Source organism: Salvelinus alpinus, chromosome 1 (assembly GCF_045679555.1).
Source record: "Salvelinus alpinus chromosome 1, SLU_Salpinus.1, whole genome shotgun sequence".
Classification (NCBI taxonomy): domain Eukaryota; kingdom Metazoa; phylum Chordata; class Actinopteri; order Salmoniformes; family Salmonidae; genus Salvelinus; species Salvelinus alpinus.
In genome coordinates this window covers 33,961,574-33,986,333 of record NC_092086.1, presented here as the reverse complement: position 1 = coordinate 33,986,333, position 24,760 = coordinate 33,961,574, and the positions used below count along the sequence as shown (strand labels likewise).

Here is a 24,760-nt window from a genome sequence, read left to right as displayed (position 1 = left end):
GTTAGTGGATTTTTATTGTGCACCATTGCCATCTAGCGCCCACATATCCGAGGCTGTAAACACAAACTCGTCACATGACAGAGAAATATTGCTCAGCGACTTCAGGAACAGTTCGACGCTCAAATTAGAATTGTTTCCGGTTAAATTGGGGTCAAACAGAGGGGATTGCACATTACAAGACATCACAATGCTTATACGAGTAAGTATTGGAGATAAAGAGTGAAACATATTTTGGAAATGCATCGTTTGTGTTGTAAACTATATAGATTACAATGTGCAAATGTTTATTCGCTGTCTCAGTGGTGCATTCTCGACTCAGATGAATAGTATGCATCATGCACCTGCGACGATTAAATAGCCAGTGAGCTAACTGGCTAGCCACACTTGTGTAACTTGACCAAAATTGTGTAGCTAACCTAACTCATTCCCATCTCGCTAAATTTAATGACAATTTTTTAAAGGAAAACCACTGTCAACATTTCCCTAACTGTTAATGTGAAATCACGAGTAACTAGCATTTTCTAGTGTGTGTAATGTTCAGAGTTGATGTAAGATCATAATACATTTGAAAGCTTTGTCTTGAACACTCTTCAAGGGGCCAGAGTGGAAAAAAATAACCATGCTATCTCTGAATGTAACTTATACATATCATTATTTAAATAACCTGCCCAACACTTAGGTTAAGATCTTAGAGACAAATGTTAACTCTTTCTCTATCCCTTTCTCTTAGAGGGTGTTACAATGTGGAGTGACAGCTTTAAAGTCTTGCAGGACCATTCACCACAGTGCTCAATGGAGGAGTCCTCTCATACCTATTGTTGTGGAGCAGACGGTAAGAATTGGAACCCCAACAGAGTTCTATTTAGGACTGCAACATTTCTATGCAACTTGATTCACTCTTGGTTTGGAACGGTTTAGTTAGTAGTTTTCACCTGTCAGTTCCTGGTCCTAGCTAGTCTAACTGCTTTCCAATGTTCAAAGATCTTCCTCTTGCTTTCCCTCATTCTTTTTCCTTGTCTTTCTCTTCTTTCTTAGGGTCGAGGAGAGCGGGCGTATGACATCTACTCTCGTCTTCTGAGGGAGAGGATCATCTGTGTAATGGGGCCGGTAAGTCTCACTGTGTAATCACTGTCTGTGTAATGGGGCCGGTAATTCTAGCTGTGTGTCACCGTTTGTGTAATAGGGCCGGTAAGTCTAGTTGTGTGCCATTGTCTAATGTGGCCGGTAATTCTTGTGTGAGTCACTGTCGGTGTAATGGGGCCAGTAAGTCTCGCTGTGTGTCACAGGCTTACCGGCCCCATTACACAGACAGTGACACACAAATAGACTTACTGGCCCTATTACAGACAGTGACACACAGATAGGCTTACCAGCCCCATTACACAGATAATCTGTGTGTCACTCTCTGTAATAGGGCCGGTAAGTCTATTTGTGTGTCACTGTCTGTGTAATAGGGCCGTTAAGTCTGTGTATGTAATAGGGCTGTTAAGTCTGTGTGTGTAATAGTTTGGGATTCAAAACCTACACAAGGAGACATTGGGTATGTTTACATGCACACTAATAATTCGATATGAAACTGATTATGGCAGTAAAGGTTGCTAGATCGAATCCCCGAGCTGACAAGGTAAAAATCTGTTGTTCTACCCCTGAACAAGGCAGTTAACCCATTGTTCCTAGGCCATCATTGTAAATAAGAATTTGTTCTTAAGACTTGCCTAGTTAAATAAAAGGTAAAAAAATAAATAAAATGTATACAACTTACTCTGCTTATCGGCGCAAGGTCATAATGGAAGTAAGTCCACACCGATTAAAACATCTGGATTTCTGAGTCTGCTGTTGCAGTTCAGATTCATTTGTTAATCTCTCTCCTCTCCCCCTGCCTTTTTCAGATTGATGACTCTGTGGCCAGTCTGGTTATTGCTCAACTCCTCTTTCTGCAGTCAGAGAGCAACAACAAACCCATCCACATGTACATCAACAGTCCTGGTAAGAGAATAGAGGGGGACCTCCCACAAAAATGGTGGAAGAACAGATGGTGGTGGCAGGGGATGGTTGGCGAAATAGGGATGGTTACTTGATTAAAAAGCACGTTTCTTGGAGGGGAAAGAGACGGAGAGAACACAAGTGACAGATGGATCAGATGACAGTAATAGGAGATAAAGGGTGCAGTCAGAAAGTATTTTTTACCTTGACTTCAAATTAACTTCATTAGGTTAACGTTAAAGCTGAGACCCATGATAGGCACAACAGCCCCAGGCGCATTTGTTATTGTTTTGAGGAAATGAGCATCCAGCATTGTGGTTAAAAAAATAAAAATCGTACATACTTGGTTCTATAGTGCATGCAAAGATGTCAGATGGAAAAAAGTGTTTGTTTGAAGTAACGTTTTTGTTGTAATATCGCAAATGGAAATGGCAGTTTCACCACTATGGATTCCAGCTTTAAGGAGAGATAGAAAAGTCTGGGAGAAGAGGAACATTGATGAACTAAATCCAACAAACCATTAATTCTGGTTCACCATGATGTTCCTCTCCTATCCTCTTTTTCCCCCCCCAGGCGGTGTTGTGACAGCAGGCCTAGCCATCTATGACACCATGCAGTATATCCTCAACCCAATCTCCACGTGGTGTGTGGGCCAGGCGGCCAGCATGGGCAGTCTTCTCCTGGCTTCGGGCACGGCCGGCATGAGGCACTCCCTGCCCAACGCTCGCATCATGGTGCACCAGCCCTCCGGAGGAGCCAGGGTAAGGATGGAAAGGGGTAATGGGACCAGGGAGGCAGCAGGAATAGGAGCTGGTGGGGGGGGGAGGTTAGAGAGCCTGGTACAACTGTTGGTTCATTTAGCTTGTGTTGCCATCAAAAGCCAGACCTGTGATTGTCTATAGGCTATTGGGCATGTAAATATGAGTTAAGTATTTTGATACCTCACCTCAGTTGTCAGTTGCCTTTACATAACATGTGTCTCCTCTCTCCTGTGTGTTATTAGGGTCAGGCTACAGACATCGCCATTCAGGCTGAGGAGATCATGAAACTAAAGAAACAGATCAATCAACTCTACGCTAAACACACTGGCCAGCTGTTGACACACATAGGTAAGTAGCTAAGGCATCCAGTTCAGTAGAGTCTGGCTCAGAGGGAAAAGCCTTGAGTAAGCATACAAAAGTTCAAACAATGAAGACAGACCTGGGTTCAAATACATGCGTCATTATTTATTCGTTATTAATATACTTTTGTGTATTTTCAAATAATGTGGCCAAATCAGCTACTTCTATTTGAAGTATTTGAAAGTATTTTCTTATGACTTCCTATAAATAGCCAAAACAAATTTAAAATACTTATATCAACGGAGTGGCTGCGTGGCCGAATTCTCTGGACGCCTCTTTTCAATAGCTAAACAACCGAACCTTCTGGGAATGTGTGAGATTCTCTACTTTAAAAACAAGCCCATTGTCAAACTCTGTTTACTGTCTACGTGTGCAGAACCTTCAGCTGCACAGAGGTGGAACAGGCAACTCTGTTTACTGTCTACATGTGCAGAACCTTCAGCTGCACAGAGGTGGAACAGGCAACTCTGTTTACTGTCTACATGTGCAGAACCTTCAGCTGCACAGAGGTGGAACAGGCAACTCTGTTTACTGTCTACGTGTGCAGAACTTTCAGCTGCACAGAGGTGGAACAGGCAACTCTGTTTACTGTCTACATGTGCAGAACTTTCAGCTGCACAGAGGTGGAACAGGCAACTCTGTTTACTGTCTACGTGTGCAGAACTTTCAGCTGCACAGAGGTGGAACAGGCAACTCTGTTTACTGTCTACATGTGCAGAACTTTCAGCTGCACAGAGGTGGAACAGGCAACTCTGTTTACTGTCTACATGTGCAGAACTTTCAGCTGCACAGAGTTGGAACTCTTTACTGTCTACATGTGCAGAACTTTCAGCTGCACAGAGGTGGAACTCTGTTTACTGTCTACATGTGCAGAACTTTCAGCTGCACAGAGGTGGAACTCTGTTTACTGTCTACATGTGCAGAACCTTCAGCTGCACAGAGGTGGAACAGGCAACTCTGTTTACTGTCTACATGTGCAGAACTTTCAGCTGCACAGAGGTGGAACAGGCAACTCTGGCTAATTTCAATCACGTGCTGTATCAAATCGTGCAGCGTTGCATGATCATTGAGAAGCTAACGTTGTTTTGCCCCACAATGCAATGTGTAGACTGCGTCCTGCTTCAAAATCAAATTGTTTGTCACATGCGCCAAATACAACCGTAACACTTTTTTTTCTTAACCAACAATGCTTTAAGAAGTTAAGTACATAAAAAAATAAACAGCAGCAGTGAAATAACAATAGCGAGGCTATATACAGGGGGTACCGGTACAATGTGCTTATGTTTGTACCATTTCAATATCCTTAGTTACAACAGACAGAGAAAGTTATAGCCTACATCCTAAATTAGTATATATATATATACTGTTTGGGGGGGGGTGTTCGTTTAAGTCGCTGCAGGGTTTTTATTTCAGCTGCTCATAAAGATGAGGCAGAGACTAACACAACATGCGCAGAACATGATCCGGTTGTTTAGCTCTGGGGAAAAGGTGTCCAGGGGGGCGGGACGGTTTGATTCAATCGTTTAGCCTTAGTCTTATTTCAAATACCCGTAGGACCACACAGACCTGGGTTCAAATGCATGAAATTATACTTGTCTTTTCTAATACGTGCCAGTACTTAAGTGTATTTCCAAACAGATCCCAATATGCAACATTAATATTCCAATAAAAAATACTTCAAAATGTCTTAAGTAATATTGTCTGATGGAAAATGTACCATAGCCTCTGAGTCCCATATGACTTAGTGACTCCTAACTAAATTCAAGCACTATTTCAAGGTTAAGTGATTTGATGATTGAGTCCTTCCTCACTCAAAGCACTTTAAGAGTGAACTCACCTCAGCCACCACCAATGTGTCGCACATTTTTACCAAAACTTTTAACCATATAATTATTCCCTTCTGTTTTCTTTCTCTCAGAGGGTGTGATTGAGAGAGATTGTTACATGAGCCCCATTGAGGCACAGGACTTTGGGATCATCGACCGAGTGTTGGTGCATCCTCCCCAGGCGGGCCAGGACGACCCAGAGCTGGTCCAGAAGGAGCCCCCTACCGCCATCTGCCCCTCGCCAGCCTCCCAAACCTCTGCCACCGAGCAGAGCCCCCCCGGGACCATCCCCCCCTCCTCATACAAACCCGAACCCTGACCTCAGACTACCAGGAAGCAGTCCCACACCCAATCACAAGCCATCCTCTATCTTCTACCCACCTATAGGCACTTCTGTAGATCGGATTGGACAGGTGCAAGCAATATGCTGATGTCCTGTAAATCCAAATGTATTGGAGTGGATACTAATATGCGAGAAGTTACAGCATAGCCTACCAGAGGGCAAAGTGGAGCTATTACTATATTGCTTATACCTGTCCAATCCTTTGATCTACACAAGTGCTCTGGGTGGATAGGGGCCGGTTTGGAACAGAGGACCTGCATTGTATACCTCTGTGCTGGAGAAACATCTGGGAGAGGAGGCAAAATGCAGCAGTATTAGAATATTTACATTTAAGAATGATCATTTTTGACCAATCTCAGATTTGTACTGTCCCCCATAATATACACACTGTATTTACCACAAACAAAGACTGCAGATCTCTACAGTGAAGGAAACAATATAGCCCTCATTTGTACAAGCCATGACACAATTGTGATGTTGATTTTCATGAACTGGAATAAAATACATTTTCTTTGAGTCACACACCCAACCTGGGCCTGTACTCATAAAGCATCTAAGAGTAGGAGTGTTGATCTAGGATCAGTTCCTCCTGTCCATGCAATCTTATTCATTATGACAGACGAGGCAAAACGGATTCTAGATCAGCACTCCTACTCTTAATGCTTTATGAATACAGGCTCTGATGTAAAAACTGATTATAATTGTATCAACGCTTGATTCAAGTCTGTAACAAGTAAAGTGTTTTGATTCCCTCAGGGATAAGATCAACTGAGCCGTTTTCTTTTGCAATATACAGAAGTCGGAAGGTTACATAGACCATAGCCAAATACATTTAAAAACTCAGTTTTCCACAATTCCTGGCATTTAATCATTGTAAAAATTCCCTGTTTTACGTCCGTTAGGATCACCACTTTATTTTAAGAATGTGAAATATCAGAATAATAGTGGAGTGATTTATTTCAGCTTTTATTTATTTCATCACATTCCCAGTGGGTCAGAAGTTTACATACTCAATTAGTATTTGGTAGCATTGCCTTTAAATTGTTTAACTTGGGTCAAACATTTAGGGTAGCATTCCACAAGCTCCCCACAATAAGTTGGGTGAATTTTGGCCCATTCCTCCTGACAGAGCTGGTGTAACTGACTCAGGTTTGTTGGCCTCCTTGCTCGCACACGCTTTTTCAGTTCTGCCCACACATTTTCTATAGGATTGATGTCAGGGCTTTGTGATGGCCACTCCAATACCTTGACTTTGTTGTCCTTAAGCCATTTTGCCACAACTTTAGAAGTATGCTTGGGGTCATTGTCCATTTGGAAGACACATTTGCGACCAAGCTTTATCTTCCTGACTGATGTCTTGAGATGTTGCTTCAATATATCCACATACTTTCCCTTCCTCATGATGCCATCAATTTTGTGAAGTCCCTCCTGCAGCAAAGCACCCACACAACATGATGCTGCAACCCCCATGCTTCACGGTTGGGATGGTGTTTTTCAGCTTGCAAGCTTCCCCCTTTTTCCTCCAAACATAACGATGGTCATTATGGCCAAACAGTTCTATTTTTGTTTCATCAGGCCCGAGGACATTTCTCCAAAAAGTACGATCTTTGTCCCCATGTGCAGTTGCAAACCGTAGTCTGGCTTTTTTATGGCGGTTTTGGAGCAGTGGCTTCTTTCTGAGCGGCTTTTCAGGTTATGTGGATATACTTTTGTACCTGTTTCCTCCAGCATCTTCACAAGGTCCTTTGCTGTTGTTCTGGGATTGATTTGCACTTTTCGCACCAAAGTACGTTCATCTCTAGGAGACAGAACGCGTCTCCTTCCTGAGCGGTATGACGGCTGCGTGGTCCCATGGTGTTTATACTTGCGTACTATTGTTTGTACAGATGAACGTGGTACCTTCAGCCATTTGGAAATTGCTCCCAAGGATGAACCAGACTTGTGGAAGTCTACAATTGTTTGAGGTCTTGGCTGATTTATTTTGATTTTCCCATGCTGTCAAACAAAGAGGCACTGAGTTTGAAGGTAGGCCTTGAAATACATCCACGTGTACAACTCCAATTGACTCAATTAGCCTATCAGAAGCTTCTAAAGCCATCACATTTTCTGGAATTTTCCAAGCTGTTCAAAGGCACAGTCAACTTAGTGTATGTAAACCTCTGACCCACTGGAATTGTGATACAAATTATTTCACTTATAATTTACTGTAAACAACTTTTTGGAAAAATGACTTGTGTCATGCACAAAGTAGATGTCCTAACTGACTTGCCAAAACTATAGTTTGTTAACAAGGAATTTGTGGAGTGGTTGAAAAACAAGTTTTAATGACTCCAACCTAAGTGTGTAAACTTCCGACTTCAACTGTACATGCGACTTGTGTAAGCCTACAGTGCCTTGCTCTGTCAGTTCAGATTCTATGATGTGACTTGGGGGATTTTGGAGATAAAGCCTGTCTTGTAAGAGTTTCTATAAATTTTAATCAAGTCGTGATGGAAATTGAAAATGTTTAAAAATAGTGGGATTTTGTCTCAATGATATTGAAAAGTTTGTCAGTCACCTTACATTCAAAAAGTAATTGAGTAAAGCACTAATGATGCAATGACTTGCATAGAAAAGCAACATGCTGAGATGAGGGAGAATGGGGCAATAACAGTACAATTGACGCTTAAAGTATAAGCCAACAAATATATTAATGTAAAGTAAGGTTTTATTAGTTCATGTCTTTTGAACAAGACTTATAAAATCAAAAAACATCCATCCACCACCTAATATGTCACACAGCATTAACAAAACCCAGTAAAATTGTTACATAAGACCGTTCTGTGAAGAACTATACTAACCCCATGGTAAAAAATGGTGTGCAACAATGCTAAAAACCCTTTAGCTCTCCAGACCCTGGTTTCCCCAGATTTTTAAATGCGGTGGCTACATTTCAATATAGTGGCTTCCACTCATCTATTCTGATGGGATGGGTCAAAGCAAGACGAGTGGAAGAAGCAGGTTTAGACCATTGTGATGCAATGGTGAACACACAGAACTGAAACCACACCCTGGGTGGATTGCAATAGTGGCCCTCCTTCCCTTCAGCTGCAAAGATTTGAAAGAACAGGACAGGTGAAAGCCATTGGTATCTACCACATTACTTTCACCTTTCTTCAGTTTTCCAGTTCATGGTAAAGGAGGAGATAAGGGAAGGAAGCCAATCAAGACGCAGCCTGTGTCCCTCCCTTGAATAACCTGGTTAAACCAGAACCACAGGTAGCACCTCTTTCCCCTTTTCTCACAGCTATTTTCTGCTGACTCAATGGCCCTATCCGAGTACAGCCTTCTTTTCAAGTACTCAAACCAAACAGGCCCACTGAAACTGACTTGTGACAAACAGTTAATGGAGAGGGCACACTGCAGCGCACAAGCCAAGCAATCCACAGGTTGTGTTAGAAAAAAGGAGTAAGCCTATACAACAACTATCTCAGTCACTTCCATTTCAAAATCTGGGGTTTGTAAGTTGGCCTGCTGGCTGTTTAGAAGCAGTAAGCTAACATGCTCTGCTGCCACTACTTCCTCCTTGACATGGAGGGGGAAACATTGTGTTGTACACTAAAGATATGGTGGGCACGTTCAAACTATGCATTCCATGCCTCAAGTGCAATTTCATGTTATTTTTTCAGGAGGGATGTTAGGCTAACATGCAGCTATCATGTTCGTACAAACTTTGTGGTCTGTTGTAACAGTACATCAAACACACGTAAGATATACAGGCAGTCAAAATAGCAATTATTTTCTCAATACAAACATTGGCTAGTTCTTTTTTCAGCAACTCTTGCTACGATATGGCAGCATAACTATGAAAATGATAATCAAATATAACAAAAATATAAAACGCAACATGTATAGTGTTGGTCCCATGTTTCATTACATGAAATAAATTATCCCCAAATATTTCCTTTCGCACAAAAAGCTTATTGCTCTCAAATTGTGCACAAATTTGTTTACATCCCTGTTAGTGAACATTTCTCCTTTGCCAAGATAATCCATCTAACAGGTGTGGCATATCAAGAACCTGATTAAATAGCATGATCATTACACAGGTGCACCTTGGGCTGGGGACAAAAGGCCACTAACTGTGCAGTTGTAATCACAACACATTGCCAAAGATGTCTCAAGTTGAGGGAGCGTGCAATTGACATGCTGACTGCAGGAATGTCCACCAGAGCGGTTGCCAGAAAATGTAATGTTAATTTATTTACCAACGTCATTTTAGAGAATTTGGCAGCACATCCAACCGGCCTCACAACCGCACGTGTAACCAGCCCAGGACCGGACAGCCGATACACTGCAGAGTATTTGTCAATAATAAAGCCCTTTTGTGGGGAAAAACTCATTCTGATGGGCTGGGCCTGGCTCCCAAGTGGTGAAATCTATTTATTAAGGTTTAAGGAATTTATTTCAATTGACTGATTTCCTTATATGAACTGTAAATCAGTAAAATCGTTTAAATTGTTGCGTTGATATTTTTGTTTAGTATATTAGACAGTAGTTGACAAACGATAGAAGAGATAATAGCGCACAGAACGAACTCACCCATTGTCAGACTCAGGTTACCGGTCTGGATTCACATGATCGGGCTGCCTAGAATGTTAGGCTGCCTAGAGGTGGAACCGCTAGGTAGCCTACTCATGCTGTACTTGCATGATCATTGAAAAGCGAAATAGCAGTTAGTAGGGCCTGTGTGTGGAAAACACAGTGTTCCTATGCAAAACTCAAGTGGGGAGTTGCATTATTTTTTTCAGGAACTTTACTAATGTACTTCTCCCACAGTACTACTACAATATGGTAGTAACTATGAAGATTAGCCTAATCAGGGGTACTCAAGTACTATTTGAGAAGGTCCAGTCACACACAGTTCTGAGGTGGTCTGAATGGATAATGTAATTTATCGATGTAGTAACAAACCCCCACCTCACAACCCATGCGACCCCAATCTGTTCACACCTATCTTGAGAATGTTGCAGTTTTATAGCAAATTTCCTGCAATTCTACACATTTGGCATGGGGCAAATATTATTTTTGCTGTTTTAAAGCAAATGTTCTGCAATTCTATGCATTCTTTCATGTCGTGTGTGTTTATATGATACCAGGGATTGAAGCCCGACCGATCCAGTCCACTAGTTGAGTATGGGTGGGTTTACATCACACAAAACGCTGATAGTTTAATGAGTCCTGCTTGTGCAACTAAAATATATGTTACAACCGAGAAGGCTGTAAAGCCTTCAAAAAATATTTGGGGGAATGTTCGATCAAATTGCAGCAGTTTTTATTTTATTTCAGCTGTTCAGAAACATAAGGCAGAGATACGCACCATCATCATAGTTCAGAAGAGGGTGAGTAAAGAGAAACATAAAGGAAGGGGAGTGTGAGCAGCAGTTATGTAGTGTGCTTAAAATAACATGTGCAGAACGTGATCCGGATTCTTAGCGGACAGGGCAGGCAATGTATACACAGCCAAGGCCCCCCCAAAAAGAAGGCAAGTGTGCTAGCCACATGGAGTTGGTAGCCAATATGAATATCCAAGTGTTTGTGCATCTCACTGAATGAGCTGGCATGTCAGCTTTTTTTTGTTTACCAGTATACACCCAACCACTGTTTCCAATCAGGCCACAGAGAAAAGCTGGTTTTTAACATCCTTATGTATTTTTTAAATTTTAGGCAAATTATTTAATAGAAATCTGGACCACTGTACAGATACTTTAAAGGCCCAGTGCAGTCAAAAAAAGAATATCTTTGTTTTATACATTTCCACACTATGATGTAGGAATAATACTGTGAAAAATTATAATACCCTTTTAGTGTAAGAGCAGTTTTTAAAAAAACGCCTGAAATTTCAGCCCGTTTAGGTGGGAAGGGACTCTTGGAATGCCTGGTGACAACTCCAGGCGGTAAATGAGTTAATAGACCAATAAGAGATCCAAACCTCTCTGCCAACAGCTAGTTTTCCCCTCCCCACCCAGACCACTCCCAGACAGTCCTAGCTAAAAACTTGCTTGAGAAATTGCTCTTTGCTAAGAAGATGTTACTTGTTGGCCATTTTAATTGAAAACAATCACAGTAAGGTACTTAATTGTTACCCAAAAATTATTTGACATCGAGATAAAAACGGCTGCATTGGACCTTTAAGAAAAGCCCATCGGCTTTGGAAGTACAGTCAGGCACGCACCGGGTGCCACTCTCACATGACTGAGCAGCCTCCCCAGCTGTTCTTCTTGAAGGTGGTGGCCCAGCGCAACCAGCCCAGGTTGTAGTCGCTGTAGGGCGGGTAGCGCAGGACGTTGACCCTCTCCAGCAACCAGCTCCGGTTCATACAGCCCCGCCTGTGGCTGAATGTCTCAAAGCCCCAGCGGCCGTGGTAGCTACCCATCCCACTGGCACCTGGAGGGTAGAGGAAGATGACAGGGCACCATGATCAGATCCATGTTTAGTGCTTTTCTTCTGATAATGACTACTTCATTTACGTTGTCAGACACACACTTACCTACTCCTCCAAAGGGCAGGCCTGGCAAGGCCATGTGTACTATACCATCATTGCCGCAGAAACCACCACTACTGGTGTTGTTCAACACTGTGGTCACCACCTGACAGTGAGAGGGGAGGAATGTGCATTTATTCCATAAGAGTGGAGCCACAGTGAAGGCAGAGGCAGCCATAGAACTACATAACTTTAAACTATAGCTCTGTGGAGGACACCACCGTGACTATAACATAAATAGATCTATGTGCTGTAATGTAGGTCATGGTCTTACCGAGGTCTCGTCAGAGAAGACGTAGAGGGCCAGGGGTTTCTCTTGGCGGTTGATGTAGTCTATGCCCTCCTCCAGAGACTCTATGGTTAGGATGGGCAGGATGGGGCCAAAGATCTCCTCCTGCATTAGAGCATCAGACTCCTGTACGTCCACCAGCACTGTGGGAGCTAGAAACACCACTTGATCAGCAAGAATTTGCTTCTATATGCCTGATTAGTTACTCATATTTGAAATTAAAGCCACTTTAACAGCAAGGCTACCACCTCAACCTAGTTCAACTTGCATTCACACCCACAAGGTGGCAGCAGTATACAAACCAAACTCAACACCACTGCCTGCATCTCATCGTCCTTTCCTGTACCCCCCCCAAACTCACCAATATACCTGTCCTCCTCGCGGCTCTCCCCTCCGATCACCACCTTCCCCTTGGACTTCTCCAGCATGTCCATCAGGCGTCTCCAGTGGCGTGGGGTGACTATGCGCCCCATGTCCAGGCTCGCTCCGGGGTCCGGCCCGTAGAAGGTCCGCAGGGTCTCCCGGAGAGCGGGCAGCAGGGCGTCCCGGGTCTGGGCAGTGCAGAGGACGTAGTCGGGTGCCACACAGCTCTGGCCAGTGTTGAAGAACTTGGACCAGCACAGGCGCTTGGCGGCCTTCTGGATGTCAATATGGCCATAGATGAAGCAGGGGCTCTTGCCACCCAGCTCCAGGGTGACGGGGGTCAGGTGAGGCGCCGCCGCTAGCAGGATGGAGCGGGCCACCACCTGGGAACCTGGGGAGGAGATGGGGAAGGGTGAAGGGAAAGGAAGAGGAGAAGGAAAGGGTATGCAAGAGTGTGTGATAGAGGTGATATGGCAAAGGTGAGATAAAAGGGGCACAAAACATACTAAAAAGAGGGATTGAGCAAATACATATTATTGGTCTAAGGAGTCGTCTCTGTTAGGCTTTACCTGTGTAGAAGATGTGGTCAAATTTATTCTTCAGCAATGACTTGGTGTCCTCTGCTCCACCACATAGTACTGCATAACAGTCCTACAATAGTCAGATGGCAAAACTCAAAACATTAAAAACAAACAATAAGTGGGCAGGTAGAGCAAATATGGCACTGTTGGCCTGCATTCCATTGATGATCCACAACAGGTAACAGAAGCAGGGGGAAATGAAAGCACATATAGGTGTGTGTGTACTACCTGAGACAGGTATTTGGGGATGAGTTCTGCCAGGAGTTGCTCGGTGGCCTGACAGATCTCTGACGGCTTCAGAATGGCACAGTTTCCTGGTTCACGACATCATGGAATAAATATTATGTCATCGTCACAAAATCAAACCTAATCAATAATGAAATGCTACCAGAGTCAGCATTCACTTTACACATACATTACTGATAAGGCAACATTGGTGGTGGATGTAAAATGCTTTGAGCTACTGTAAAAACACTATAAATCCAATCCATTACTATTAACAAAGCCTCTAGGTATACAAAGGCATGATAGATGTGTACCTGCAGCAATTGCAGCAACCAAAGGTAAGAGAATAAGATGGAGAGGGTAGTTCCACGCCCCGATGATTAAAACTACCCCCAAGGGTTCCCTGCGTATGAAACAGTCATCCATCCTAGTGGCCTAAAACAGGACAGAGGGGAAAGTAGATGGTTGGACAATTATTACAGAAGTCAGTAAAAAAAATATTCCAATTGTGTGTGTTTACATGTTGAGACATAGTAAAAGGTGGTAGAGTCAAACAGTTGACAGTGAATGTTGATGGAATAGGTACCAGATTCTTGCCAATGTTGTATTCTGGCTGCATCCAGGTCCTGAGGTTTTCCATGGCGAAGTACAGGTCATTCAGGGTTATCTGAATCTCTGACAGGACCGTCTCAAACTTGGGCTGAGGGGGGAGAGAGAGGGGAGAAGGTGAAATGATTGAGGGAGAGAGGGAACAGGACAACGAGAGATCTAAGGTGAAGAAAAAGGGACAGGGAAAGAGGATGAGGTGAAAGAGAGCGGTGACAGAGGAAATAATGAGAGGTGGAGAGAGGGAGGCAGAGGACATGCAGAGTGTACAGGAGTCTGCGCCTGTCTGAGTGTACAGCAGTCTGCGCGTGTCTGAGTGTATGCTAGTACCTTATGGAGGTCCTTGTGGAGAGCATCTTGTATCAGCTGCTCGTTTTCTTCGACCAGGGAGAGAAGGCTCTGGAGCTGGGTCATACGGAACTGCTCTGGAAAGGTCACGCCTGACCGGAACGTAGCTCTCAACCTGTCAATCACCTCGCTCTGGCTGGCCATCTCTGTCCACCCAACAGACAGACACAAAGTGAGTTAGCAGATAATATCACCTGGTAAAATAGGATTGAGACAGCACACAACCAAAATAACCAGTGATGAGAGAAGAGCCTGGCTATTGGACATTCACTTTGCCAATAGTAATATAGAGTTGTAAATTCCAGACATTAATGGCTGCTGGTCTTGGCCATTGTCTGACTAAACTTCAGTGGTCTTTTAAAAACGCCCACATGAAGTAGCCTTGAGCACTGTTTTATATTTTCAGTCAAGATACGTTTGTTGCGCATTGAGAACACATGATGAATCCAGGGGTGTATTCATTATATTTTAACAGAAACCTTCTACCATTTAAGAACGGAAGGGACCTAGAAAAATGTGTCCAATAGAAATTCTCGTTTTCGTTGCAAAATAGGTGTAATGAATAGGCCTACACCCAGGGCACGGTTTCATCGTTAGAACCACCTGGCTCAGGTCAAGTGTAGAAAATGCAAAAAGGCAGGCTAAGAAGGTAAGATGACAAAATAAAACGGCCCGTTATATGGGCTATAAAAAGGTGAAAATCAGGCCTTGCAAGTTATTCACGGTTGGTTGCTCACAGCTGTGTGTTACGGGTAATTTGAATGAACGCGGCAAAACCTTCAATAATTATGTGAAAGCGTGGCCGGGATGTCAATAGTGACAGGCATGGATGATGCAATTAACGATTTAAACTAGAGTATCAAATTGTTACACATTAAAACAGTTTACATCGGAAACCCTCTTTGTTAGGATACTGTACAAGCTGCACTTTTTTCAGGATGGATGAAGTCCTACCTGAATTTTCCCGTAAATAGATGCTGCTGATGATTAAAAATAAACTGAAACCTAACAAAAACTTAGTCGGAATTTGAGGAAATGAAAACGTTAAAACGCACCTGATTTTGCCCAAAGGTAGCCTAAATGGTCGTATGTTGCCCTTTCGAGCCACTCTTACACCGGTCTCTGAACTGATAAGTCACATTCCAACTTGCCGGTGGCTTTGACTTGTTATGGGAACCCGAAGAAAGTGGCGCATTTCCGGGTGCTAGTGGTTTTCCTACCAACGCGGCTAGTTTATCTGGAACGCAGAATAGACTTTTGGTAGAACTTGAAAAACAAGCCTGTAAACCTGTCTGAGGGCTGAAGAGAAACATGGGTATCCATAGACTAAAGGCCCTTCAAATTAAACCCTGGACCTAAAGCCAGTTCTGCTGCTTTGTTTCTCATTCTATCCCCTCTAATCAGGGAATGATTAAGATCTGGGACACCAGGTGGGATAAATTGATTATCAGGTAGAACAAAAAACAGCAGTAGGCTAATCCAGACCTCATTGGGTAATATTTGAATATCCCTGGTATCAAATCCCTGGAATCAAATTCAGGTTCAAGTGGGCAGACTGCCTTTAGTTGCCATCGACTAGCCTACTGAATATAATGCATTGCGTATATTTATGTATAGACCATTATCTTGCAGGCAGCATTATTTAATTGTATGAATAGGAGATGTATACTCAAGAAAATATATAAATGTAACATGTAACAATTTCAAAGATTTTACTGAGGTACAGTTCATAGAAGGAAATAATTTAATCGAAATGAATTCATTAGACCCTAATCTATGGATTTCACGCGACTGGGCAGGGGTGCAGTCTGGGAGGGCATAAGCCCACCCACTTGGGAGCCAGGCCGACCCACTGGGGAGCCAGGCCCAGCCAATCAGAATGAGTTTTTCCCCACAAAAGGGCTTTATTACAGACAGTTATACTCCGGCGAAGAAGCCGGATGTGGAGCTCATGGGCTGGCGTGGTTACACAAAGTCTGCTGTTGTCAGGCCGGTTGGATGTTCTGATAAGTTCTCAAAAATGACGTTGGAGGCGTCGTATGGTAGAGAAATTAACATCCAATTCTCTGGCAACAGTTATGTTGGACATTCCTGCACTGCATGCCAATTGCACACTCCCTCAACTTGAGATCTGTGACATTGTGTTGTGTGACAAAACTGTACATTTTAGAGTGGTCTTTTATTGGCCCCAGCACAAGGTCCACCTGTGTAATGATGATGCTGTTCAATCAGCTTCTTGATATGCCACACCTGTCAGGTTGATGGATTATCTTGGCAAAGGAGAAATGCTCACTAACAGGGATGGAAACAAACATTTTTGAGAAATAAGCTTGTTGTGTGTATCAAACATTTTTGGAATCTTTTATTTCAGCTCATGAAACACGGGACCAACATTTGACATGTAGAGTTTATATTTTTGTTCAGTAGTAGATATCTTGAAGTAAACACACACACCGGTCCTACTCTCCTTTTCTCAGTTGTGTCTGTTTCTCTCACACACCTCACCCCGCTCTCTTCCCCTCTGTGACCCTCACAGCTGTGTGGCACCACGCTTGGTGAACTCCAGTCTGTCACCTGGGTGTTTCAGGGTCCCAGTTTAGCATCTCTGATGATTCAAATAGACAGTTAAAGCAGTTAAATTGCCCAGGGACTGCAGGGACTGTTCCTATACACTTTCATGATCTAATTCTCACTACCTTGTTTCAGCTGAGGAGAAACTGTGTTTTACATAAGCCAATGTTTCAACCACATGAACACACAATTTTAATTTGGTTTGCCTAAATGGTGAGAATGATCAAATAATCAGACAATTTAATCACTATTTAATTTATATTATAGACCTTGTTCATAGCAGTAGTACTTAAATTATTTAATATTGTCAGTCATTCACTGCCACTCATCACACATGATCATGGTTTGTGTTGGCAATATCGATATCAAACCTTTCAAGAATTGCATAAAACAATGAGTTCTTAACTAAAATAACAAATTGCTCGTTGTGGTTTCTTATAGCTGTTCTGGGCACCTCCCCCTAAATACTTTAGTATGTCTTGCTTACTGAACTTGTTTATAGGGGAGAGAGTTTAAGAATGTGTTTTTATCAGGCGTATCTATCAAAATGAGCATTGGGCACAGTAGTTCAAAGCTACCCAAGCATGACTTCTGCCCCAGGATGCACCTGCACTCTGGTAAAGGCATTTCCCTGATATATTATCTTCATTATCAATATATCATTGTGAAAGTGCAGTAACACGTTTAAAAACAACACACAACAGTGATGTATTGCAGATGTGGGAGAAAATGTCAAATTATGATTTAAAAAAGTAATTGAGTGACGTTTAGCCATGTATTGGTTTGGTGACAGTTGCTGACCATTGGACATTGAAACAACGGGAACACATTCCAGGGTACAGTACTTCAGGATGTGAATTGTTCTTTTTTTTTATTAACTTGTTTTGTGTGTTGTTTAAAAAAAAGCATTTTTAAGGTATTTTCTGACTTTATTGAACAGATAGAGAGAGAGGATGACAGTGACAGTTATGAAAGATAGCGGTTGTGTCAAAGGGCTGTAGGCCAGATTCAAAACTATGCCTAAAAACTACAAGACAACATACCACCATTTCTTATTGTTGTGAGAAATATCAAAATGTAATATGATTTAATATCAATTATTTAATGACTCTTCTTAATACATGAAGAAACGTTTGAATGAGAGACGTGAAAAAACACAGTCATGGCTGGAGCAGCAACTTACTTTACTGTATAAATATTACACAAAATGTTTGCTGATTGACAGTGATCGTTGATGTCTGGCTTTGTCTTAGAATTGATTGCCTTGAAAACCCTTTTATATGCATGTGACAGGCTATCACCCAACCATGATTGTCAAGTAATTTCTGTCTCCCAAGTCCTTCTGTGATGTTTCCTACCATGTGTGAATTGTCTTCCATCCTGAAAAGATGACAGGCAAACTACATCTCCTCCTGGTCTTGCTGGGCCTCTGTAGTATGTACTCAATAATCTAGCAATTCATTGGAACAAGGTATTTTACATATAGAGATAATTATAACATCCATTGAGTTAATATATTTTGATCTATTGTCTTCATTCTCTTTTATCTATTAGGGGTGTATGGTCAGAGTCTGGAGGCCATTCCCTCCAGTCCAGTCCTGAAAAAGCCTGGAGAACCTCTCAGCCTCTCCAGTAAGGGATCTGCCTCTACCTTTAGTAGCTACAACATGGAAAGGATACATCAACCTGCAGGAAGAGCACTTGAATGGATAGGCATTAATGCCAGTGGAACTACATATGCAAAAAGAGTTGAGGGACAGATAGAAGTCATCAGAGACAATTCTAACAGCATAGTGTATCTGAAGCTGTCTGGTCTGAGAACAGATGACTCTGCTGTGTATTACTGTGCACAAGAGACACAGTGGTGTGAGTGAGTGAAGGATCTGTACAAAAAACCCTAAGAGAATCAAACTAGAAGCAGAGTCAACAGAGGGCAGTAGAGCATCAGTACCGCACAGTCAACAGAGGGCAGTAGAGGATCAGTACAGCAGCGTCAACAGAGGGCAGAAGAGCGTCAGTACAGCACAGTCAACAGAGGGCAGAAGAGCGTCAGTACAGCAGAATCAACAGAGGGCAGTAGAGCATCAGTACAGCAGAGTCAACAGAGGGCAGTAGAGCGTCAGTACAGCAGAGTCAACAGAGGGCAGAAGAGCGTCAGTACAGCAGAGTCAACAGAGGGCAGTAGAGCATCAGTACAGCACAGTCAACAGAGGGCAGTAGAGCATCAGTACCGCACAGTCAACAGAGGGTAGTATAGCATCAGTACAGCACAGTCAACAGAGGGCAGAAGAGCATCAGTACAGCACAGTCAACAGAGGGCAGTAGAGCATCAGTACAGCACAGTCAACAGAGGGGAGTAGAGCATCAGTACAGCACAGTCAACAGAGGGGAGTAGAGCATCAGTACAGCACAGTCAACAGAGGGGAGTAGAGCATCAGTACAGCACAGTCAACAGAGGGCAGTAGCGCATCAGTACAGCACAGTCAACAGCGGGCAGTAGAGCATCAGTACAGCACAGTCAACAGAGGGCAGTAGAGCATCAGTACAGCAGACTACAAACTGCATACATTCCCCTGAGAACCAAAGTAACCAGTAAACCATCAACTGAACTACTATTAACATGAGCATTGTCCTATAGGCAAGAGTAGAAAGTTAGAAGTTAGAAAAATGTATGAAAGTTTCACTCTACAATATATACTGATACATTGTTTGACAATACAAAATGCAGATTTAAGAACGACAATGTGGACCACTCAGAGTTTTGAGACATTGTAGGTAATCATATACAAACATAGTACAGTATGTAATTTGGTGTCAGCTATAATACATTATAAAACGGGTTGTTTGGATCCTGAATGCTGATTGGACGAGCAGCGTTTCAAGACGTGCTGTATTGGTCGTCACATACCAATGCCTGCTGACAGTTCCATCTGAAAATGATCACTGCACCTCCATAATAATATCATGTTCATGTTGCTGTCTAAATCATCTCTTGTATTTATCTCAACTCACACAATATTTCCCCTTGCTTCTAGCCCAGCATTTAGTTTGTTATAGCGGGGGTTAATATAAGCCTAGCTGTCAGCCTATCAGACCTCTGAAGATTTCTTTCACTTTTGAAATGCAGATTCCCCTGTAGAGATAAATTTCACGTTCCGCTGCTCAGACGTTGCATGCATCAACCAATGGTTGTGTGCTGCGTCATCGACTGTGTCATCAACTGACAGATTTCCATAGAGATCCTATTAAATGACTAGTTCCTAATTCTATACAGATTGCTATAACATACAATGTGGTTAGCTGATAGGTAAAATACCTATCCAGGTTTTGTAATATTCAACAGACGTCAGCAACGCCTGGGCTATCGCTTTGGGCCGAACAAAGTAAGTTACCTGTGACTGTATTTAGCACACAACACGGCCTCTTGTACCTTACTGCTTAATTACATCATCTATACACATGTATGCAGAAACAAAACCAAGTACAGGCTATGTGAGGTGTTGAATCTCATTAAGTTGTGTTCATTCATGACAGAAAGTATAAATGTAAAAGGACCTCTGTTTGTTTATTATTGATTTTTATGAACTGCCTCATTGGAAACATGTCCTTTAAAAACTACTATACTGTTGTTGTCACCCATGACCTTAATGGAAACACTTTCCAATACATTCTTTCCCTGACAAATGGATGTCTCTACAGTATATACCATTTCAATTAACCCACCATTAAATGAAATCATGAAGGTTATCAATATTTAGAAAATCATCATGTTCCCCACAGTTCCTCCAGTCCTTGCCTGTAAGGGATCTGGGTAAACCTTTAGTATCTACAACACACGTTGGATAAGACAACCTGCAGGGAAAGCATTGGACTGGAATTGTTACTCTGGATTAGGCCTAGGTAACCATTAACTTTTAGCATGGTTACCTAGGCCTGGAAATGCCTAAAGATAATTCCAACAGCATTATGACTCTGAAGCTGTCTGGTCTGAGAACAGATGACTCTGCTGTGTATTACTGTGCAAGAGAGACAGTGGTGTGAGTGAGTGGAGGATCTGTACGAAAACGTCTCAGACAATCTAACTGGCAGCAGAGGGCAGTAGAGCATCAGTACAACAGAGTAACATCTACTGAAGCATAATATTCCCCTAAGATCCAAAACAACAGTACTACTTGTACATCAACACAAGGTACATATTTCCCTGAGGAGAGAGATAGAAAATAAAGAGGAATCATATAAAGGCCTACATACTGTAGCTGTGTTCATTCCTGTTAAACAAGGTGACTGTCCTTGATAGATTGTTCCCTAATCTGACATTTACAGTAAATGAACCACAATGGTGAAGGATTTCTATAAATACTCAGAAAACCATCCTCCAAGATTCCCTGCAGTTTTACCAAACACCTTGACCAGATCAGGAAAAACTCTAAGCCCTGATTATGGCATGGGGACAGAGTTTGTCCATGTCATTTGACATGTCATGTTATCAACAAAAACTCCTGGCCCTACCAATGAGCCATAGCTTGACCCCTGACCCCAGAGTTATCAGTCCCTCCCCCATGACATCATGATGTAAATCCAGATCCCTCAGAGTTCATATATACTTATGTTCTGCTGCTGTCTTGTTGTCTTGTGTGGAGCAGCTGAGTTCTTATCTCCACCCTCAGTATGATGGGAAAACTCTACCTTCTGCTGCTATCTCTCTGTCTGCCCTGTGAGTTCTGCTTGGTTTTACTCCTTATCAACTGTTCTTATTCTGAGCAAAGACTGAAGACAATTTTCCATTGTTTTCACTCAATATTCCACCCTCTCTCCTTTTTCCCCCTGTTTCCTCTCTCTCCTTCAGGTTTAAATGGTCAAACTATGGAATCCATTCCCTCCAATCCACTCCAGAAAAAGCCAGGAGAAACTCTCAACCTCTCTTGCAGAGGAACTGGGTATACCTTTACAAGCTATGGTATGAACTGGATTCGCCAACCTACAGGGAAACCACTGGAAAGGATGGGCTGGATCAACACCAATACTAGAGTTGCAGGCTATGCCAAATCCCTGGAGGGACGGATTGAACTGACCAAAGACACCTCAGTGAGCATGACACATCTGAAACTGTCTGGTCTGAAGGTAGAGGACTCTGCTGTGTATTACTGTGCACGCTGGGCACAGTGATGCTAATGTGTGGTGGATCTGTACAAAAACCGCTTAGACATGGATAGAGACAGGCTGTGAAACATGTACACACTGTTGTACTCCCCTGACACACTTCACTAACCCTCCTCTGAAAACAGCTGGGGTAAACAACCGTATGCTTTAATATGAGATGTCCTTATATCAGAAACACTGTCTATGCTTCATGAATAGGGCCTTGAGTTTTTCTTGATATTCTTTTGAGGAGGGTTAGAAAAATACGGAAATGTGCTTGTATGAAATGAGACTCTCCGCTGGCACAAAATCTGTTCCAAATCTCTGTGGTGAATGACACATTGAGCTAACTAACTATCTGACCTAGAACATCTGACCATGAAATCTATAGTAGTGCTGCTGTGGGTAGGTGGTGGTTTGATCTGCTATCTTTTGACAAACTAGATAGGTACTTTATTAATACTCTCTCAGTCTGGTCCCTGTGGGAGAAAATGTCTAAATCCTCCATGATCACTGTAGCATAGGTGGTATCTGATGTTGATCACTTAAGGTAGTTTCCTACTTACTGCAAGCATTGTAGAGGTAGTCATGTATGTGTGCATGGAAAGCTGTACAGCATATTTTCTAATATGCAAATAATCCCCTCTGCTATAAATCAATGACCAGCTCTGAGGGGCAGCCACACACACACAAAGACACAACTTTCATCACTGCAACCATCCTGTTTGCCAGTACCCAGACAGACACTGTCTGTCATTTGATTAGATTTGGATCTCTTTTAGTCCCCAAACTTTTCGCTTTTTGCCATTCTCGGTGCAGGTGGTACATAAAGCCCGGAAATCCTTAGATCAGAGAAAGCCTGCAGGTCCTGATCTTTTGGATCCCTGCTTTTTAAATCTGGCAGCTGATTTCATAGCTGAACCACTTACATATCTGTTCAATCTAACCCTGGAATGTAATGACATTCCAAAGATCTGGAAATCAGCATTTGTCCTACCACTTTTTAAAAAGAGATCCAACTCTTTTAAATAATTATAGGCCAATCTCAAAGCAAATACTTGAAACCCTTGTAAGTGAACAGCTAAAAGAGTTTTTATTTACTAACTCTATTTTATCAATGTACCAATCGGGCTTCAGGAAGAAGCATAGCACAATTACAGCAGCCATGAAGGTTTTAAATGATATCACTGAAGCCCTTGACAAAAAACAGCACTGTGTCTCACTTTTTATTGATCTCTCTAAGGCTTTTGATACAGTTGATCATGCTATACTAAGGCAGAGATTGTCGAGTGTAGGTCTTTCGGAGCACACAGTTGCATGGTTTGCTAACCATCTGTCTGATAGAACTCAGTGCACTCAATTTGATGGGCTTATGTCTGTTAAATTGTCTGTCTTTAATAGTGTGCCCCAAGGCTCTGTACTTGGTCCTCTCTTATTCACTATTTATATAAATGATTTAGACAAAAATGTCCAAAATGCACAACTTCATTTTTATGCTGATGATACTGTTATTTACTGTTGTGCCTCGTCTCTTACGAAAGCTTTCCAGAACTTGCAAACTGCTTTTTATACTGTTCAACATACCTTGTGTCAATTGAAGTGTAACGCGCTTCCTCCTTCTCCTCATCAGAAGAGGAGTAGCATGGATTTGACCAACGTGCAGCGGGTTGTGAATACATAATGAATTTATTGACAAGACGAAAAACGAACACGAACTACACTTGAAATGATACAAAATAACAAACGACGTAGACTGACCTAAACATGAGAACTTACATAGACACGAAGAACGCACGAACAGGAACAGACTACATACACACCGAAACAGTCCCGTGTGGTACGAAATAACATACAGACACGGAAGACAATCACCCACAAACAAACAGTGAGAACAACCTACCTTAATATGACTCTCAATTAGAGGAAAACGCAAAACACCTGCCTCTAATTAAGAGCCATACCAGGCAACCCAAAACCAACATAGAAACAGCAAACATAGACTGCCCACCCAAAACTCACGCCCTGACCATCACACACATACAAAACAACAGAAAACAGGTCAGGAACGTGACATGAAGCTTATCCTCAATACTGACAAAACTAAACTAATGGTGTTTTCTAATGCAAGAAATAGACCTCTGAACCTTTCACCTATTACTACCTGTCAGGGCAAGGAGATTGTTGTAACCTCATATAAATATCTTGGAATTTTAATTGATGACGGCCTCTCTTTTAAATTGCATAATCAACAACTTACAAAAAAATTGAAGCTGAAATTGGGATTTTATTTTAGGAATAAGGCCTGTTTTTCTTTTGAAGCCAGAAGGAGTCTAGTATCAGCTACATGTATGCCTTTACTAGACTATGGGGATATTTTATATATTTGGTAGAAGGGCTTTTATGTACTCTGCGCCATCGTCTTGGAACACCTTACAAAATACTTTTAAACTGGAAGAACTTGTACCGATTGGTGTTTTTAAATCACTGATGAAGGATTTTGAGGCTGATTCCCTGACCTGTCAATGTTTTTAATTTGCTGTTTTTGATTTTGTTATACTCTTGTGAATTCAATGATTTTTACTAGATTACTTGTAGTTTTTCATGTTGTCTGTCTGTAATTTTTGTAATGACTTGGTGCTGCCTATCTTGGCCAGGACGCTCTTGAAAAAGAGATTTTAAATCTCAATGAGCCCTTCCTGGTTAACTAAAGGTTAAATCAAATTTGGACTAATCTTTTAAGAGTCCTTAAACATTAACATACAATTTATAATACGAACACATTTTCACATGTAACATACTATTACAAACATTCATAATATACTAACATAATGACCCAATATAT

The 24,760-nt window shown here is 42.1% G+C and overlaps 2 protein-coding genes across 3 annotated transcripts; one reads left to right on the top strand and one right to left on the bottom strand.

Moving 5' to 3' along the window:
- The first annotated feature begins 42 nt into the window (after positions 1-42).
- clpp (caseinolytic mitochondrial matrix peptidase proteolytic subunit) lies at positions 43-6,041 on the top strand. Its single transcript, XM_071397771.1, has 7 exons — positions 43-199; positions 731-832; positions 1,036-1,107; positions 1,890-1,986; positions 2,557-2,744; positions 2,987-3,092; positions 5,023-6,041. Exons 1-7 carry the CDS (start codon positions 188-190, stop codon positions 5,247-5,249), a joined length of 804 nt encoding a protein of 267 aa, XP_071253872.1. The 5' UTR covers positions 43-187; the 3' UTR covers positions 5,250-6,041.
- A 5,100-nt stretch (positions 6,042-11,141) lies between these two features.
- On the bottom strand, positions 11,142-15,628 carry aldh3b1 (aldehyde dehydrogenase 3 family, member B1). Of its 2 annotated transcripts, none has more exons than XM_071397747.1 (10): positions 15,264-15,628; positions 14,191-14,354; positions 13,841-13,954; positions 13,569-13,689; positions 13,258-13,343; positions 13,018-13,099; positions 12,447-12,839; positions 12,071-12,237; positions 11,803-11,902; positions 11,142-11,699 (listed from the first exon to the last, which is right to left on the bottom strand). In XM_071397747.1, exons 2-10 carry the CDS (start codon positions 14,350-14,352, stop codon positions 11,500-11,502), a joined length of 1,425 nt encoding a protein of 474 aa, XP_071253848.1. In that variant the 5' UTR covers positions 14,353-14,354; positions 15,264-15,628; the 3' UTR covers positions 11,142-11,499. The 2 variants fall into 2 exon arrangements, with proteins under 2 accessions (XP_071253848.1, XP_071253858.1); XM_071397757.1 differs by having other exon boundaries at positions 15,163-15,592.
- Between the last annotated feature and the right edge of the window lie 9,132 nt (positions 15,629-24,760).